At 31.5% G+C, this 19,749-nt stretch overlaps 1 protein-coding gene across 3 annotated transcripts in view; it reads left to right on the forward strand.

Moving 5' to 3' along the window:
* The window catches only part of LOC112210385 (uncharacterized), a 57,696-nt gene that overhangs the window by 20,511 nt on the left and 17,436 nt on the right, over positions 1–19,749 (forward strand). For 2 of the 3 annotated variants that reach the window (XM_067051375.1, XM_067051374.1), the window contains exon 2: positions 16,710–16,856. In XM_067051375.1, the coding sequence (XP_066907476.1) occupies positions 16,710–16,856 (147 nt within the window). Of the gene's footprint in view, positions 1–15,604; positions 15,806–16,709; positions 16,857–19,749 lie in introns of those variants that run through there. The other variant, XM_067051373.1, reaches the window with a different exon arrangement.

A 19,749-nucleotide genomic window follows, 5' to 3' on the forward strand; every position in this document is an offset into this window, starting at 1 on the left:
ATAATAGTGGAAAAGAAATTTCGGGATAAGTGTCAAGACAATATTAAGGAACAGTGTCCCAACGACAATTTATTTGTTTAAACGGTAAAAAAAATCATATGACTAAGTTTCAAGTTTTAAATTTTTTTTTCGAATCCTCCAGACTTTACTGGGAAACTTTTTTATTTTATATTTAATTATAATTTCCCCCCGAATGGAAGTTCTCTCAATTCAATTCAGATACGTATTTCCAACCCTCCAACTCAATTTGAAGAGGCTGTAGAATTGAAAAAATAAAACATCAAATCGCGGAAAAAAACCCATTAGAACATGGCTGGTTTCTCACTTAAATTCATCTCCACTTTTATGGTAGTTTGGCGGGCAAATGTATGGGAATATAAATGGGGTGGAAAATATATTTTATAGATATCTCTGAAACCCTCAAAACGTATTCAAGGGCTTATGAAATGGATATAAAGTCCCTCGCGTTATATCCAACTCACTCCCTCTTGATACACTACAAATATCTATTATTTTCGGAGAAAAAAGGATGGAAATGATTATTAAAAAAAATGTACTGCTACACCACTACCCATCACATACTACAAGGAAGTATTGTTTCTTGAATAAGGGCTGTACTAATGAAGAGGTGATTTGATCATGATAGAACCGCCAGCTTTTCCCCCCTATCAAGAGTACTCACTTAATAAAGAATGGTTGTGCCCCAGAGGGTTCCACAACCCACAGGCTTGGGACATGGCTACATTAACAGAATAAATAATTATCTGCAACAACAGAATTCTAACCCCAGTCCAGAAGTTAGTAATCCAACGCCTTGTACACTTAGCTACTCCTCTTCCAATCAATCTTTATGACGTAATACTGGTGCTATTTGAGTTTACAAGGAAATATTACCAGCAACATGGATATCTCTAACAAAAATGTTGATAAAACTTTGATATCTATAGTCTACATTGGCCAACAGCGAAATGTCATGAACAAATACAATCAACGAAGCAGTTTAAACGAAATCAAATATTAGATAGAAACAAATGGTAATTTTTAAGTTTATATTTTTTGGATAACCCATCGATTTCTAAATAACATTTAAATTGGCGTATAAGTTTCACGTTTCCATGTGTTCTAATTTTATAGGTTACTTTTATTATTATTAAAGCTTCAATCATAAATTATCAATCTGCTTCCTCACTACCGAAGGTGGAGAATTTGTATTTGTATTCATCCATCCACTCCTTCATTTGTAAATGAAAATAAAATATATCCTCATAATCGAAAAAATTCATTCTCATTTCACGTTTAAGAAATCAAGAAGCACAGATCATTTTTTTCGGGCTTGATAATAATTCTTTATGATCCACTCACCAGTTCTCTGGTGTAATCAGAGTTATTTTATTAGTCCAAAGAAACTTTTTCAATACATTTTAGTTTAATTGTATTAGAAACATTTTATAATTAAAGTTAGATGCAAAAGTTCAATAAGATTATTTATCGAAAGAACAAAGAATTTTTATATTTTCATAAACGTTCAGTATAAGTTCTCGCCAAAACTCTTTTATAAACATTCCGGTAGCAGAAATTGCAACTAGAAGATTTCAGATGTATGTACTTACTTCAATATTATTCAATTCAAATATAAGTTTTCACAGGTCAATTTTATATCAATTTACTTGGCCGATATCTTCGGCCAGTTTAAAGGTTTTCCCAAGGTATACAGGGCATCATTTTTTATTATTATTATTTTTTTTAAATATTACTTTGAAGATATTTGATTCAACCATAATCACAAACTTTATTAAATGAACTGAGTTAAAGTTTTGAACACACAGAATAGAGCCAATATCAACCTTGGGGATTTCATTGTTATATGATGATAGCACTACGATTTTTTTTCCCTCTTCAGTTAAATCTAATAATTTGAATGTAAAAGTAGAAGATAGGTTGGTTCCCAAGGTTTGGTGAACATAATTCATTACACATTTTGCCCCTCGCTACGGATCTTTACTGTCTGTTAAGAACGGGAAAGAGCTTGATAAGGTTTGCTTGTGAATGCAGCTATCAGACCACTGGTAGTCTCCGAGGAGGAAGAAGATGACAGTCGAGAATCAGATTTTTTACAAGAAATATGGTATGTCACAAAATTATTCATCACGAATGTTACACATTGTTCAATTAAATACGTGAATGATAGCTGCAAAATAAATAGTTTAGAAACATTTATTTTGTATCCTATCATATTTGTCCATTCATTTGGTTAGGAATAGCAAATCTCGTATGAATACATCACGAATGTTACTTTCATGTATGAGTAACTGCACTCTTATTTTACAATGTTAATTGAACCTTTTCCTAATTCTTAAGTCTTTTCAATTTCAGTTAAAACTTTATTTTAGTTTAGTTTTGGAGCTTTAAAATAGTTGTTTTTAAAGTAAAAACTTGCCTAGAAAAATAAGTTTGCGTATGCTTTTTATGCCCATATTTTTTTTTTATTTTATTGATTTATTTATTGCTATTTACAACTGTACATAGTAAATTTGATCTCAGTTGATATAGAGTGTTACAGACTTGTAGAGAAACTACTCATTAGTAGTGCTCTAATGACGTTACATTAGTAGATTTCGAGGCCATCTTCTTTTCAGGCGCCTCAGAGGATTGTCAGGAATTGAAGAGGAAGAGAGGTTAGAAACTAGCTAGTGCGTTTGGGTGGTTAGGAGGATGAAATTTGAGAATTAATGGATATAGAACTATTTGTGCTCCATGACCAAATCGCAGAACTCGTTTTTGTTATATAGGCTAGTTAGGGAAAATATGTTTACGTGAACATGTGCAAAGGAATGTAGTCAATTTGGCAAAATTGATAAAGTACAATCAAGGTACCGGCAGACATAAACATTGATAATTTCATCCAAATCTGATTAATGGTCATAGATGTTTTGACCGCGGGGTCATTCTATATCGAATCACCCGTCAGCAAGTCAATTTGACACCCTCCCTTTCAGAATTAGATGAGATTTGGGATAATGGATTCTATTAATATCCTGATAGTGGCTTACAATATTTTTCTTCTTATTATTTATAGTTTCATCATTTATTTTTTTAATTGATTAATTATGAGCTATCCGAAGGTCTTTAACGTGTTTTAACGCCGTTTTTCAATTTCAAACACTTTTAAATATTGCTCGACCAAACTATCTCTTCCCGTTTCAAAAGTGATATAGGATTGTCGCTCCCCGGGGGTCTTATCGAGGTGGGTCCGGTGGAGAAAGATTGCCTTTTTTTGTGTGTTATGATCTTTTGTGAGATGGTGACATTATTGATTATTATTGTGACATTGTTACATTACTGTAGCAGGGATACGTTTTAAAGAGAATTTGAGTACATGGTGGTGAGTCAAAGGTGTTGGGACACGCTTGAGGGTTGTGATGGCACTGTAACTAAAGTTAAGAACTCAGGCTAAAAATGTGTCTGTTGCACTGGTTGTGATTGGTCACTGTTGCCACCTGATAGGAGCTGTAGAGGGCGAGAGTGTGTGGTACAGCGGGTTAATGTTGGTCTTCAGCGAGTCGATGAAAGTAGAGTTTTAAAAACATTTTTCTCGAAAACTATTATGGTTTTCAAAATAGTCCTAAACACTATAATACTATTAATGAGGTGTTGATAGTTACTCTAAATGTTGTTATCTCTTTTGTTCTATAGCCCTGATGAAGACCTGAAACTCAGGTCGAAACGTCGGCATAAAATAAATAAATATAGTTCTGTTTATTTATGTTGTTCTTTGCTGAGCGCACCCCTCCCCCCTCCCCCCCGACAAACTTCTCCTGTAATACTATTAGGACGATTGAGATGAGATGTCTCCGGTACGATCTGTTGATTTTTCCTTTCTTTTTTTTTTTAATATTACAATCAACGTGTTTTTAGCTTCTTTTTTGCACTGATGAGGTATCATAACTTAAGCGATAATATTTTATTTAACGTAAGTACTCATCATCTTTTGAATTAAAAAATATTCCCTTATTGTGTATAATAATTAAACATTTCAAAAATCCAATTCTATACTTTCATTTATTCTATCCTATGTATTCAGGAGTATTTTAAAACAAATTCCAGCAAACTAGCACATCTGAGAGCAATAATCGTTTCTTAAAACTTATATTCAAATATTTGTAATTTTAGTGGGACTGAGATAGTTTAATAAGATATTTTTGGTTGTTTTTGGCCTAACACTCAATCTTTCTGCAATGTTGCTTGATAATAACCTAAACAGTTTTCAAGAAAAAAAGAATTTTAAAGGTGTCGGTATCTATTAGTGGTAACATTTCCAGGCATCCGAATTACATCAAATTAATAAAACCTAAAAAATAATTTAATAAAAACCATAAATGATGTGATATGTTATCAGGACAATTTCACATAAATCTGAGAGGATCGGTATCATGCCCTGGATGATTTGAAATAGAATGAAGCTAAAGACAGGCAAACATACCGACATATACGATATCAAATTAGTTCGTTGATTACTAAAACGCAAACCGAGAATGGAAATTTTTGATTCTGTGCATCAACTTTATCTTTCACCTTCTTCTATGAATACAATACTTCCCTCTCTTCGGATGTTAGAATGCAATAACAATTAGGAAAACAGACGCTAATTTATATTCTTTAGTACATTTATACTAATATTCCAAATCAAATTATTTTCAATCATTAATTTTTTATTGTTTTTTTTTTTTACCTAACTTGGAAGGTCTTAAGAAACCGATTGGTCATATAATAAAAAAATTATACTCTCATACTTGTGAGGCAGAGTTTGAATAGATCTTCCGTGGCAAACCTTTGGAAACTGCCATATTATTAAAAAGGATTTAATGGGTACAAACCTAAGTAATCGTTCAGACACTCAAATGAAAAACCAAAGTATAAATAAAACATTTATTTATCTTTACTTAATAAAAATATTAGATATAAAAGTTCCCACACAAACTTTTCATGGAAAAAGTTTTATTGTATAGATATTTTATAATAGGTTCCAGTCAATACGTTCTTGGGATAGATTTTATAATAAGAGCTGTAATTATAAATTTATGTTAAGGAAGTTTACTATAAAAATTATAACGTAAATTTTTTCATAAGCACTTTATAAATTGTAAACATTTAACACTTAAAATTTATGCAAGAACTTAACTCGAAATATATATTAGAACTTTTTAACAGTAAAAGTATTCATCACTACTAGATTGGTCCCTTCCCACTCGTTACAAAGCAGACGGCCAGTAAGCACCATAGTGCTCCTTTGCATACAGCGTATCCCACAACCTACCTTAAAATGCCCTTCAGGCAAATGAAGTACATTTATGTTCGTAATTTATTATGTATACATATGTTATTATGGAAAAAATTAAAATTAATAGAAGGGTGAGAAAAAAAAATTAACAATAAAAGGTAGTTATTTCTCACAGTTATTTCAGAAACCTATGTAGAATGGTTGTTTTTTTATCATGCTTGATTTAGTCAGTGGCGGATACCAGAATTTTCTGAGGGGGGAGTGGAAGCGCACTAGAGTAAATGTCCTTCCTTTGCCTGAAGGGCATTTTAAGGTAGGTTGTGGGATACGCTGTATGCAAGTTAAGGAACCGGTATTATAAATTTAAACAATTGCCCCTTGCCCAACTGAACCTAAGTCACTTTAGACATATGGTTGCATATGTCCACTTTCTTCTTACAATTGTATAGGAAAAAAACTCAATAAAAACAACTAGGTTCAAAGAAGGCCCAGAAACTCTTCTAACAGCTCTTTCAAGCCCTTAGTTTCCTATATCAATAGCAAGGGCTGACACATAGGCAGGTACATGCTGTCATCTCACAATGGACTTACATCAGTCAAACTATTTTATGGTTAACATATGTAAGTCAGTACACACAAGTCGTGGTCATGGTCTTTTTCTTAGAATTCCGGCTACCCAACTTCTCACCACGCCTTTTTTCCCCTTCCAGATATTTCCTAAATTATCTGATTGGTCCAAACCCCATCTCCTATTTCACTATTTCTCCTACCCTCTCTTCTCAAGTGTTCATATATATTTCCTAGACTAGATAGCTAAGTAAGAGAAGTTAGAATATAGAGACTGAGTAACAGTAACATGTAGTTCTTGTAAATATGTTAGAATAAAGTCATTTTAGTCTTCACTGATTTTTTATGATATATAACTTGCAGAGGAGCACTATGGTGCTTACTGGTCATTTACTTTGTAACGAGTGGGAAAGGACCAATCTAGTAGTGATGAATACTTTTACTGTTAAAATGTTCTAATATATATTTCGAGTTAAGTTCTTGCATAAATTTTAAGTGTTAAATACGCGCATCACACAACTTTCACTTAGCACCGTACTTAGATCCCCAAGTTTAGGGTACATTTTTTTTATTTTTGAAACAAAATTTAAGAACAGGCAATGCGAATATTTTAAACAAAGCTTTTTTTATTTTTCTGTTGCTACAAAAATTCATATTTTAGGATTCTTGACGTGGGAATAACGTCTATCAACTTTTTTTCTTGCCAAGAATACAGCAGTTTAACAAAAGACTAACAGACAGTTTAACAGTCTCATTCTGTCTCTTTTTTTTACTATTCGAACTTGTCTCTATTTTTATCCTTTAGTTAATCATCAAATTCTTAAATATTTTGGATTTACCCATTGCTTACACAACAACAATGAGTATTGGTTATTTATTTCAAATAAGTAAAAGGTACTTTAGAGGAAGATATTTTAAAAATTCGTCATTTTATTTAAGTCATATAATTTCGATCAGGATAAAACCTATTTCATATTAAAAGTCAGTCAATTGTACATTAACATGCCGAGTTTAATCTAAATCGTAAGAGCCGTTTTTGAAAAAATATGAAAAATCGATTCTATAAAGTAGCACTTCCGGGCAATCGATTTTATCAAAAGCATCAAAACCCGTCCTAAATCCTTATCTTTGAACTTGGCTGACCGCATACACAGACGGATAGACAAAAACAGACACACACATAGTATTTCCATCGAATACGAAATTCAATTGTAATACTTTCCTTACTATATATTTCATATATAGGTAAGTGAAAGTGATAATTGTTTTCATTTACCTGAGGAGGCGCGCACCCCCCAGTTGAGCCCCGCAGTGGGTTTAGTTACCCTGAAAATATATTTACTTAATATGTAAAAAGGTTCGATTTGTACGATGAAAAGTCTGACTTATCAGTTTGACAGTTTGAATAGACTGAAAGATGTTTTAATGGAATCACAGAGCGAATATAAAGTAAATATAAGTGAAGAATATAGCAGTTGGTTAAGAATGGCCGTTGACAGTGGAGCTGAAGCAGGAAACCAAATTATCTTGTTTAACCTATTGCTATCGGCTCCATTCAGCTATCGCCACTCGTATCATGAAGCTTTACATTCTAAAATCTATTTCTAGTTAAACGATTATATGATTTTGTGAACGTACAATCGATTCCTGATAATTCTAAATACCACTTACTAATCGAGGCTAGTTGGAATTGAAATATAGTACTCTTGAATAGCTTTTATACATTTCAATTTATAGAGGTAATATTTTATGCGCTCTCACTCAACTCTCCAGTGACGCGGCTGGGAGAAAAGCGTTGGGATCTCTTGAAGTCCTGCTTTACCTTCCATATGAAAATGGCAAATCGTGATTAGGAGTTGCTAAGGCTGACTGTGTGTTAGGCCTATTTATTTTATTTTACTTAAATTTTAATTTTCTTTATCTTTTATATAAATTCTTCTTTTTTTTGTTTTGTTATTAACTTAGTTTCTATTATTTTCATTTAATATTTTTATCTATAAATATCATATTTGTAATAAACTTGCACTTTCTTTTTTATTCATTTTGTTTCGATAGTTGTTAAATAATTTTAAAACAATTCTTTTATTTCTTCTGATTAATTTGTATACATGGTATGAATAAACGCTAATAATCATTGCTCTTAATATTGGCAGATTGTATTATCATTATTTTAATAAACACTATTATTCTTTTTTTTAAGGATTATTTTATTTGACTTCAGTATTTTTGTTATTTGTAATTTGGAATATGTACAAGTTTTATTTGGTTACGGATGTGATATTGTTAACATTGTATAATATTATCAGAAGGCAATAATTTTTAGTATAATTTGTTTCTTTTCTATACTTTTGTTGTTCTTTTATTTTTAATTTGGAATAAGAATTTAGTTTTTTTTTGTTTACCGGTCTTATACTCATTTGCCTATTAGAAATCATTTGATATAATTTGAAAATAATACTATATTATTTAATTTATTTATTAATATTATTTTATTTTTTATTATACAGAATGTATAAATTAACTTATTTTTATTTTTAATTTATGGTTTGATGAAATTAAATTAAATAAAAGTAAATCAATCTTTATTCTGTGACACTTAGTCCCCTGAGAATAACAGTTTGAAACAGTTTTAGCAGCTTTTGTCTTTTGTTTCTATTTAATTATTTTTTTTAAGCTTTCGTCGTTGTTTTAAGCATAATTTAATAAATCCACTTTTATTTAAAATAAAATATGAACCAAGATGCATATTTATTCATGCTTATATTGTTTTTATCATTCAAAAGTTCACGGAGATTTGATAGTCAAGGAGGAGGTTATATAATTGGTGTTTGAATGATGTTAAGGAGGAAGCTTTACGAATGGATATAGGTAAGGGATTCCAAACTGAGGTAGCTTAAACAGCAAAGGATATTTCAAAGTAGGCAGTTCTAAGGGCAGGTTGGGATCTTGTGTTTACCAGGTGAATGGATGAACGTAGGGTGAGGAAGTCAATGATGTAAGATGGTTTTTTGGTTATTAGGGTTTGAAATATAAATGTGCCAAGGAGGTATTGTCTCCGGATACTGGGAATTTTCAGATTTTAAGGGTATTTGGATTAGGATTTACAGAATTGAATCCATTCTTCAGTTCTGGAGTCGGTAAACCGCGGCCCGTGAATCACATAATATTTTATTGAGAACGTTTTTCTAATAATGTCAGATACTACATTTTCACTCTTTGAAGAAGTTATTTCTTTGAATAAAAACTAATTGTTTTGGCCTTTCTTTCATCTTTGTTGTATTTTCACTTATCACACGAATGTTAAAATTGATCAGGAATTTTCCAGAAAAGCACAGTTTTCACATTTGATTTGACGACAGAAAACTGAATGAATTGAAATTTAATCCTTTCGAATTCGAAATTGCAGCTATCGAAATGTAATTCGTTGAATATGCCCGTACGGTTCATGAAAATCAAAATTGATATATCTTGTATCAATGATCGAGAATCTAGAAAGAGAAAAATGTATTTTTTTTTTTCAAATAAGATGCTAACTGGTTTGAAATATTTACAAATATTTTTTTGATTCCTCCAAGAGCTAATTGGATTCAAAAATTAGAAAAAACATCATTCGAATTATATATAGTTATATTATTTACATAAATGTACACTGCACTAGTTCTATATTATTTCATTTAACGTCAATTTCTTCTAATAGATCTTTCGGATTTTATTATTATTATTTTTTTTTAATTCTGAAACACCCTCCAGATAGTTTGATTTGAATGTCGAGCTCACATTCATCCACGAATGATAATTCATTTTTTTTTTCTTTTCATGTCAAAATACTGGATGGAGAATATGCAGTGGGACAGTAACACTACTTTTTCGTTTGTTTATGACATACATGTGAATATAACTTTCCACGATGATTGCATGGAACAATTTGTGGTGGCTAAATAAGTATCAAGGATTCGGGACAAAATTTTAAAAGCAAAAATGGTTATATCTGTAGTATATAACAAGTATCTTTTTAATGCCTAGAACATCAAATTTACGAGAATAACTTATGAGCTTAGGGAGAAATTCCACCAAGACATTTCATCGATGAAGCAGAAGGCTGTTTGAAAAAATGAATATTAGTAGCTGAATACTGCTTGCTGGACTGTCTATAGAGCTCTTCTGGAGTTGACGTACTAATGACAAACAAAAATGAAACGCTTTTTGTGAAATTATCACTTAATTCGCCAGTAGAAACTGGTGCAATTCCATCTTTATTCACAAATACAGATAATATAATTCCTCGAAGAAAGTGGTGAAGAGAACACATCTCTCCGGAAGTATTATGAAGCAACTGTAAAATTTGCGAAATTGACTTTATTGTGTTGGTGGGCTCAAAAAATGCATTTATTAAATGTTTGTAAATGAATTTTTGAACACGTCAATCCAAAAAGTCCAAAACATTTTACAGTTGCATCAGTTGTGTTAAAATGCGTTATTCGTATCGTGGAAACAGAATCTACTAAAAAAAAAAAAATATTTAAATAAACTGATTTTTTTCAGTTACGTCTCAAAAACACTCTTTATTATTTCTTTAAATATTCAACATTTTGACCATCCTCAAGGTCAACCTATTAATAACTACTTTTATTATAAATTCACTTTTCACAAAAAACATTATTACTAATAAATTAGCATAGCTTAAATATAAATTTACGCCTCATGTCCAAAAATTTAAAAACTGTTTGCAGGTTATTCTGCCCTGGTCATTAGTTACAGTCAAAGCACCCTATGAAACGACAAAACAATGGTGTATCATATTAATTTATAAATAAGTTTGCCTTAGCTTATGTCTAATTACCTATTTTATCACTTTTTCATTAAATTTGAAACTTTTAATTACAGATTAACTTAACACTAGTATCTATCTTATCACACAATGTTTTTCACCTTTCTTGTAATCTGGCATATTGCGTATTTATTGCTTTATTTCAAACTTTTGGTATAAATTCTTATTTCTTTTATTATTAAAATCCATACAAGTTAATTGTTAATTGTAACATAAATTTTACCGTATTATTCATAAATTTAGTTTTCTTAAAATTTCTTCATTCACTGATTAATGGACTCAATAAAATAAAACATAAAAATTCTGAGTAAGATTCAGTTTTTTCGACCCAGAGTTAGTAAGAATTTGATCAGGAGAGTCTGGAAACATAAGGGAAATAATTATTTTCCTCATCAGTGTTATTTAAATAAATTAATTATTTCCTAAAAGCTGAATCGAGAGTGAGAGGAAAATAGCAGTTAGCTAGGCAACATTGCCGAAAGACTGATAGAATTAATGAACATTATAAGAAGATGAGATTGTCCTGTTATAAAAAGAATACAATGTGCTAGTTAAATCCGAACATTTTATGTCTTAACACGTATCTGCTACTTTATCTACTTTAAGACATCGCCTCCATTCACTTTGTCATAAAAAAAAAGAAAGAAAACTATTCATAAAAAAAGTTCTTTATGTAGCGGACTGGGTGATACACTAAATATTATGATAATGTTTTAACTACGTTTTTAATAATAAAATTATACAGAAATTCACTCAACTAATAATTGCTGGAAACTATAATTTTGTTACGTTGATTAAGTAATACTTTTTTTTGTCAATTAAATTAAATCTATATACATTTAATTGTAATATTGTAATGTAAATTACACGTATTTTTAAATGTAGCTTTCAATATTTCTCTAAACTTTACAAAATATTACTTTTATATGTATGGTATTCGACAGACTATACACCTCCAACTTTTTAATCTACTAGATCACCGGCCCTGTATGCATGTATTGCTTATGATTTTATTGGTCGTTTATAAAATCATCCGCGATACTCTTTAAAAAAAAAAAAATAGTTTTAATTCTTTTATAATAAACAAGTATTTAGAAATTCGTAATCAATATTTATAATGAGTTTTATTTTTGCTGTTTTGGAATATCAAAACAGCAATGACGGCAACATTGTCACAGATATGATATGATATTAGTTTTGCTTCAAATGGTTGACGCAAAAACTAATATCAGTTCTCGTTTCTTAACTTTTATATTTTAAAGCTATTATATTATATATTATTATAGCAATATTGAATAATTAATATTATGCTCACGAACTAGCTTTTCTATATAAATTTCCTCATCATGTGTGATGTATCCTCCTTCATAATCAAAATCAACATTCATACTTGCTTAAGTTTTAATTTCTTGTAAATGAAAATCTTCTAGTATAATCTAATTTTACATGATTTTTACAACCAACTAGTGAATCATCCACAAATAAACCTACATGAATACTCGCAGTCATTATTTTTCGTCAAATTATAAAGAATACCATCAGTTTAACTTTTCATATAAATTATTTTTTTAAATATACACATCAAATCATTCAACATTCCTATCATAATCTCGAACTATTTTCAGCTTAATATTTATCAATTTCCTAGAAATGATCATCTCCTCTAGTTGTGTCTAAATTTAAAAGATTAAACATTTTCCCTGTGACAATGCTTCACAAGCTTTTAAACTTTCGTAAAATGTTACAAGTTTAGATGTGTCTACGATCACTCACGTAAGCTGAGAAAGCTAGGCGGAATCATTCCTAACATATAAAAATTCAAGAGGAAAAACTAAAATTAAGTTTACGAAAAAATATGTGGTCAGAGAATATTTTTACTTCAATGTGCGTACTTAATCTCTACATTACCATTTAATGATCTTTGTTCAATTGAATGTCATTGTTCACTTTAAGGACATTTTTATTTTTACTAACTAACGAAACTGAACCCCGATGAGAACGAATTACGAAAAAAAAATTAGATTCGGAGGCGACTTTTATAATGTTAACATAGTTGAGACGATCAATCTTATTCTCAGATCTCAATGAACTGAAAAACGTGAAAGCTAATTTTGTTAGTTATCGTATAAACATATATTTATTGTTTTCCTCTGCACGTATTGAACATATTCAGTCACGAACTAAGCAGAGATACAAGTCTAAATTATTCTACCTCGACCAAAGAGATAAGAAATGTTTTAACTGACATCGATAATCCACGACTTAATCAATATTAACAATTTCAAATAGAATTTTTGTCTTTTCGTCAGTGTTCGCCGTCCTTCAAAACATGTCACGCCTCCAATCATGTATGTTGAGCAAACAAATCATATTTAAGTAATATGTGTGTTTTTAATTGTTAAACAATTAGGCATGTGCCTGTCCATTAGTAATATATCGTACTCACCCTTGGGGTGGATGTGGTTACGAATAAATTCGTACTTTAAAAAGTACAGTAATAGGTTTCAACAAGACGAAAATCTGTGAAGTAATATACTTAGCTTTTTATTAATTAATGTCGTAATTATGTCGTATATTACTTGGAATATTATTGAAAAAAATTAATGACGTAGAAAAAAATCAGCATTTACACAGGCCAGTTTAGCTTCCTCCTTATTTCTGTCTTTTCTTTTTTATCCCCTTAGATTCTGTTAAGAATATAGCTTTTTCTGTCAATTATTCCCTTTTTTTGTGCATACTTCTATTGGGTTATATTTCTGCCTACACATCAAAGGGATGAAATTTAATAAAATTTAAACCATGCTATTCTTTAATTTTAACTCTATGCTTCAACTTCTCTCAAACTTTAGACCAAATCGAATTAGACCATAATATTCTTTAACTCCAACTCTATTCTTCAACTTCCCTTAAACTTTAGACCAAATCGAACTAGGCCAAACTAATCTTTAATTAGTAATTGCGCAAAATAGAAAATAATACGGCAAACAGTCCCGAGCACTTAAAATAATTATCGATTTCTTCTCCGATTGATCGATTTTGAGCAGCATGTTGTAATTTGTAATAATCAATCTGTACTGAACTCATCCGAATATATTGGTAAATAAAAAAATAGCATAAGCAAAGACGTACAACCTCGTTTCATTCTATGGTAATTTTTCCCCTCACTACCAATGGCAGGGAAGCTATTTAGTCATGCGGAAGAAATTTTTGTTCTCTCTCATTTTACAATTTCGTTATCAAGAAACAAGTTTGGCTTTACGTCAGTTTGTTGGTAATTAGATTGGTTAAAAAATAAATTTTCTGGGTACACATATATTTCCAAAATGGTTCTTTCCATTTTAATTCTCAGATTACGGATCAGCGCACTTGATTTATAGGTAAGTAACTATACACCCAACAGAAATTTGCCGAAAAAGAACGATTTCCAGAAACTGCAATTTTCAGCAATGAGCTGGGGTAAAGAACAGAATCATTAAAAATCGAAAAATAAAATATTCTTAATCGCGATATACGTTTTATATATCAAGGAATAAATTTAGTCCCATGTCTGAAACTAGTAAAATTGGAAGTTGAGTGAACCGATAATGTGATTTTGATGAAATTTTCAGAAAATGTGCGGGTTAGTTGTCCACACATAGATAATGCCCCCTGATTTTGCTTATGAAACCGTCTATTTCAAAACGTATTTTCCTCGACACACTTATTTTCCCAAAAAGGCTCGTCAAATGTGAATAAAACTTAGAGAAAAGTTGGAGATTAGGGTTGACATGGTCTCGTATTAAGTTTAGCAAATTCCACCCCCTACGCATCCGCAAACGTATTTTCCTTGATACTTCTATATTTCATCAACTACTCTTGCGAAAAAATAACATCCTGAATGCACATGTGTTTCATCGAAGGTTCGTCCCTTAGATTTTAATCTTCAGCCGAGACTGACACCATCGTGATGTCATTCCAGAAAGGAAAGTAGCCTCTACGCATTCACATCATGGTCTACAAAGTAAGCCAGCGAATCCTCACCTCTATCCTCTACCTGGGAATCACATCGGATAGGCATCTCACCTTTTCCAGTCATGTCCGGGAGAGAATCAAGCTGACCTGCTATAAGATTTGCAGACTGTAACCACCTGCTCAAGTCGCCGAGCTCTCCCTAAGACTGAGGCTGCAAACATACCCTGCTCTATCGTATACCTCTGCTGCTCACTAATATAAAACAACGTTTAAGCAACTGCAGATCTATCAGAACTCCGTCCTCCGGCTAATCGTCCTAGGCACCTCACTGCCGAGGGCTAAACAGTGCCATCCAAGAAGAACCAAGTTCTCCTGGTCTATGCAAGATACTTATTAGGAACTTAGCGTTAGATTAGGGTCCGCGTTTCCCTGTTCCATAACTTATTTTGAAGTAGATTTCAGGATGGGCTGTTAGATTATCCATGCAACGGATAGAGTATGAATCATAAGTAACAACAAATACTTTTTTTATCGGAATCAGCCTTCTCCATTTTTTTATTTTTAATGACCCCCTTCCGTTTCATTCCTAACATACAGAGGAGGGGTGGGGGTTATCTAAAGGTAACAACCTATTCTAACCATTATGAGGGTCAAGTTTTCAATTCATGGAACATAAGAAAAAGAAGATAGAAATAGTGAGAGAGCAATACTGCGCCCCATGTACTACTTTTTTACGACTGATGGTAGAAAAGCTAAATATCAGGGAAAAAAAATATTTATGTCCTAAGAAACGAAAATTTTCACTTGCACAGGTAATCATGCAATGGATATTTACAAAAATAAAACAAAAAAGAAAATGGTCCAAATTGAGAGGAAGCTATACTGACCCATGTACGTGGCAGACATTTTTATGTTTGCTTGATAATAACTTAATGATATACCAGTTGATGGGTCTACTTGATTAGTACATGTGTTCTAGCCCCATTAGATATTTTTGTGGAGGTTACAATATTTTTAACAAATATGGTATTTATTTTCATCTACATTAAAGTGTGTGAACAAAAAAAATATGCCATGATTGAAAACTTGTTAACCAAAACAACCACTGAATTCAACTAGTCAATTAATTATAGGATATGAATTGCTGAAAGTTGTCATGACTTTATGGATGATGATTGCCAGTAAAGTATAAAATTGTATATTTTATTTATTAAAACTTTATGAAAATATAATTTATTTCGTTTACTAATGAGATGGTGCACGGACGTCTTCATCCAACTGGGGGCCCATTGTTCCGTAAGATATGTGGCCCTGCACATTAGAGAATTTATTTTCTTAATAATTTCGGACTACAGGCCAAAATTGTTACCAAAGAAGTTATTTGGGAAAGTTGAGTGACATATTTTAGTTTGGGATTATATAAGCAGAATACATAACAAAAAATGAAGATGAAATTAAAAGTGAAACCAAAAAGAGGGAAGTTGACCAATCCCTTCTGACACAGTCGGTGATTGCTTCGTACTCCTTTACCCATGGTTATGACAACCTTAGCTTCACTTTTCTTACTCTCGCCATTATACTCTTTTCTCTAAGCAACAACCTCCTGGGAACAATTTTTTTTACCAAGTTTCAAAAAAACAGTTTTGATATTATTGAGTTCGAAGTACTTTGAAAGAAAAAAATTGTTTACACGTTAAAACAATTTTCACTGTAATACCAACCTACTTGATTTTTATCATTGCCTCAGCAATTTCATTCAGCAGTTTACCTCAGTAAACTGTGGTGTATGATTATCTTTATACCGCACTGTCTTTAGTTACTACGACTCTCATGTATAAATCCATTTCTATTCCTACCCAAAAGGGGAATAGTGGGGATTAATTGAATTTCATGTTTGTCGGTTTTACACGACAGAAAGCGGCAATTCTCAAACCCTTTTGTGGGCTTGACAAACTATCGACTAGTTCGAAATTTGACTAGTGAATAACCATGTAGGTTCTAATACTATCAACTTTTACCTAAAACTAGTTGAATCTTGGCAGTAATTATGGAAAACATAGCTAATGAACTTCATTATTGTTTCAGATCGAAGCCATGAACTACTCATGCGAAAGCAGCTCCTCCTTCTGGGAGTTGTCTTCCTTTCCTTGGTTTGGCTGCTTTTTCAAAAGGATACTTCAATGCCCATCCTTCATCTACCACCAGGAAGGATCATAGATACCGAATTTGAGGGTGAGCTGGCAATTTCAGATTCGGGCTCAACGCTAGAGGCAAATCGTTTTGTTAAACATCGTTTGTCACATGTATAGATCGGAGTATTTTAAATGAAATATTTTCAAACTGTGAAAATCGGTATTGGAACATTATTGCTTGATCGTATTTAATTGACTGTAGGAAGACCCCCGCCTGGACTGGTCAAGGAAGGTACAAAAATAGCAGAAGTACCTCGGTTACTTGGTCGCTAAGATTTGTTTCCGCTAGTTCCGTACCTTTTGTGAAAGTTTCTATAAAACATTTCGCTCAAAGAGGTTATTTAATATAATAAAAATAACTTATAAACGCAACTTGGAGAATTTTCCTAATAACATTACCTAACTTGAGGGTTTTTGTATTTTGATTCTATATAAATATCCCAATAAAGTATTGAAAATAGGTTTAATCTCTCAGATCGTTATCACCTATCATATAAATACATGTATGAATTACTCATCATTGACAAATCACAACTAAATATTGAAGTTTCCTTCAGTCATGAACAGTAAACGGTTTGTGAAAATATTTTATTAACATATTTTAAAGTATTAAAAAAGAAAATAAAATTTTAAAAATTATTTAACATTTAGGAGCCTTATCAGTTCACTGATCGCAAAGTTAGATGACTAGATTGAAAAATTAAACTTATGTCTACTGATTCGCCTAAGTGGTTGCTGGTAGAGGCAGAGCATATTTTAAGGTATTTCCATCAGGCAACATTTTAAAGGCCTATCAGTAGATTTAAGAAACATTTTACACACGCATTTTTAAAAATGAAATAAAAACACTAGACCATATTAAAGATCAAACTATTTATTATGTTAAGGGAAAAAATCAGAGTACATAGGTTTATATATTTTTTTTAATTTTATATATTTTTTATTATATATTATAAATATAAACCATTTTATATTTATTTATATATTATATATATACCATAGCGTATTTTGCACGCCTTTCCTTCCATTCAGTTTGTGCTATCTATAACTCATGTATGATCATTTGATTGGGGATTTCAGTTCATAAATCAATGGTGTATTATGAATTTTTAACTGGCGCTACAATCTGCGGTGGAACAAGGCATCGTGCAACCTCGACCACCAGAAAGTTCTATGCTGTCTAGTTGTGGAGGCCTAGAATGGACCGAGCTTCATCTGCCATACGATAAGCTGAGCGCAGGCTAGGTCTGCCGATCCGTCTTTGTCTTCACAGGCGTTCACCTACCTAAGTCGATCTATCTTATGGTGATAATGTCGGCGTCATTGTAAACAGCAATCAGCTGAGCATTAATTCATTGTCTCCACCATCCATCATGTTGGCTTACAACTCCGGTGATAGCCAGTTCCTGAGTTTCAAGAAGTGTCATTATGTCGATCCATACGTCAGCATAAATCTAATGAGAGTCCTGTACAGGCTTACCTCAGTGATCCTAGATATCTCTTTGCACTTGAGGTACTTCTGTAATCTATAATAGCACCCATTTGCTGGTATTATCCGACGTTGAATAACAAAATTAATATCGTTTCTTGAGTTCGCCTGGGCTCCGAGATCATTGAATTCCTTTAGTTTTTCAAAGGTGTGCTCGTCTATATGGCCTAAATAATAATAAATGTGGTCCTGCTCACCCTTTTGGCGTACGTCCTCATATTACCCTTTATTTGTAGAGATATAAATTCTTATTTAAAATGATGAGAAAATTGTTGACCATAGATAATATATATATAAGGAAAAGATGGTTGGGGGTATGTTCAGTGTAGAACTCAAATAAGTAAAAGCTTATTTATTAGTGCAAAAGTTTCAGCCAACATTTCTAGCCTTCATCAGGGGTAAGAACAACAAAAAAAAGAAGATAACAATGAATGATTAGAAAATAAAAAATTGCTAACATTATGGATACATAAATAATGTTGACAGACATGAATAGTTTAATTAGTATAAGATAATAGAGGCTGTAAGAGAAGACCAATATTATAATTAAGAAGTTGGAAGAAACAGATAGTAAAATACATATGAAAATCTAGTTAATAAAAGTATGTACAAAATGAAAATTATTAAAAATAAAAATAAAATTATGAAAGAAGTGGGAAATGCAACATAATATGTTAGTATAATAAATAACAGAATCAAGGAAATAAAAATATAATAATATAATGCAAAAGAAAGAAAGAAATGTGAATATTTTAATTTAATAATAATACTTTAAATTAAAGTTATGAAAAAAAAAGTGGGAAAGAAAATATATATATATATATAATTAATGGAATATGTAAGTAAAATACTTGAAATAAGGGACAATATGTTAAGTTAAGTATGACATAATAATATGAGGTGAACATAACAAATATTACGTGGGTAAGGAAAATAAGAAAAGAGTATAGGAGGAGAAGAGTGTTAAGAAAGATGAGAAAAAAGAGAATAAAACTTGATCAATGAACAGGGGGAAGTATCTACTATGAGTATTTGTTTAATGGGGTCCATGTTATGAACATAACTAATATAACGTGGGTAAGAAAAATAAGAAAAGAATAGAGGAGGAGAAGAGTGTTAAGAAAGATGAGAAAAAAGAGAATAAAAGTTGATCGGGGGAAGTATCTACTATGAGTATTTGTTTAATTGGGTCCATGTTATGAGCATAACTAATATAACGTGGGTAAGAAAAATAAGAAAAGAATAGAGGAGGAGAAGAGTGTTAAGAAAGATGAGAAAAAAGAGAATAAAAGTTGATCAATGAACAGGGGGAAGTATCTACTATGAGTATTTGTTTAATTGGGTCCATGTTATGAGCATAACTAATATAACGTGGGTAAGAAAAATAAGAAAAGAATAGAGGAGGAGAAGAGTGTTAAGAAAGATGAGAAAAAAGAGAATAAAA

This window comes from Halyomorpha halys, unplaced genomic scaffold (assembly GCF_000696795.3).
Source record: "Halyomorpha halys isolate HHAL.00 unplaced genomic scaffold, Hhal_1.1 Scaffold434.1, whole genome shotgun sequence".
Taxonomy (NCBI): domain Eukaryota; kingdom Metazoa; phylum Arthropoda; class Insecta; order Hemiptera; family Pentatomidae; genus Halyomorpha; species Halyomorpha halys.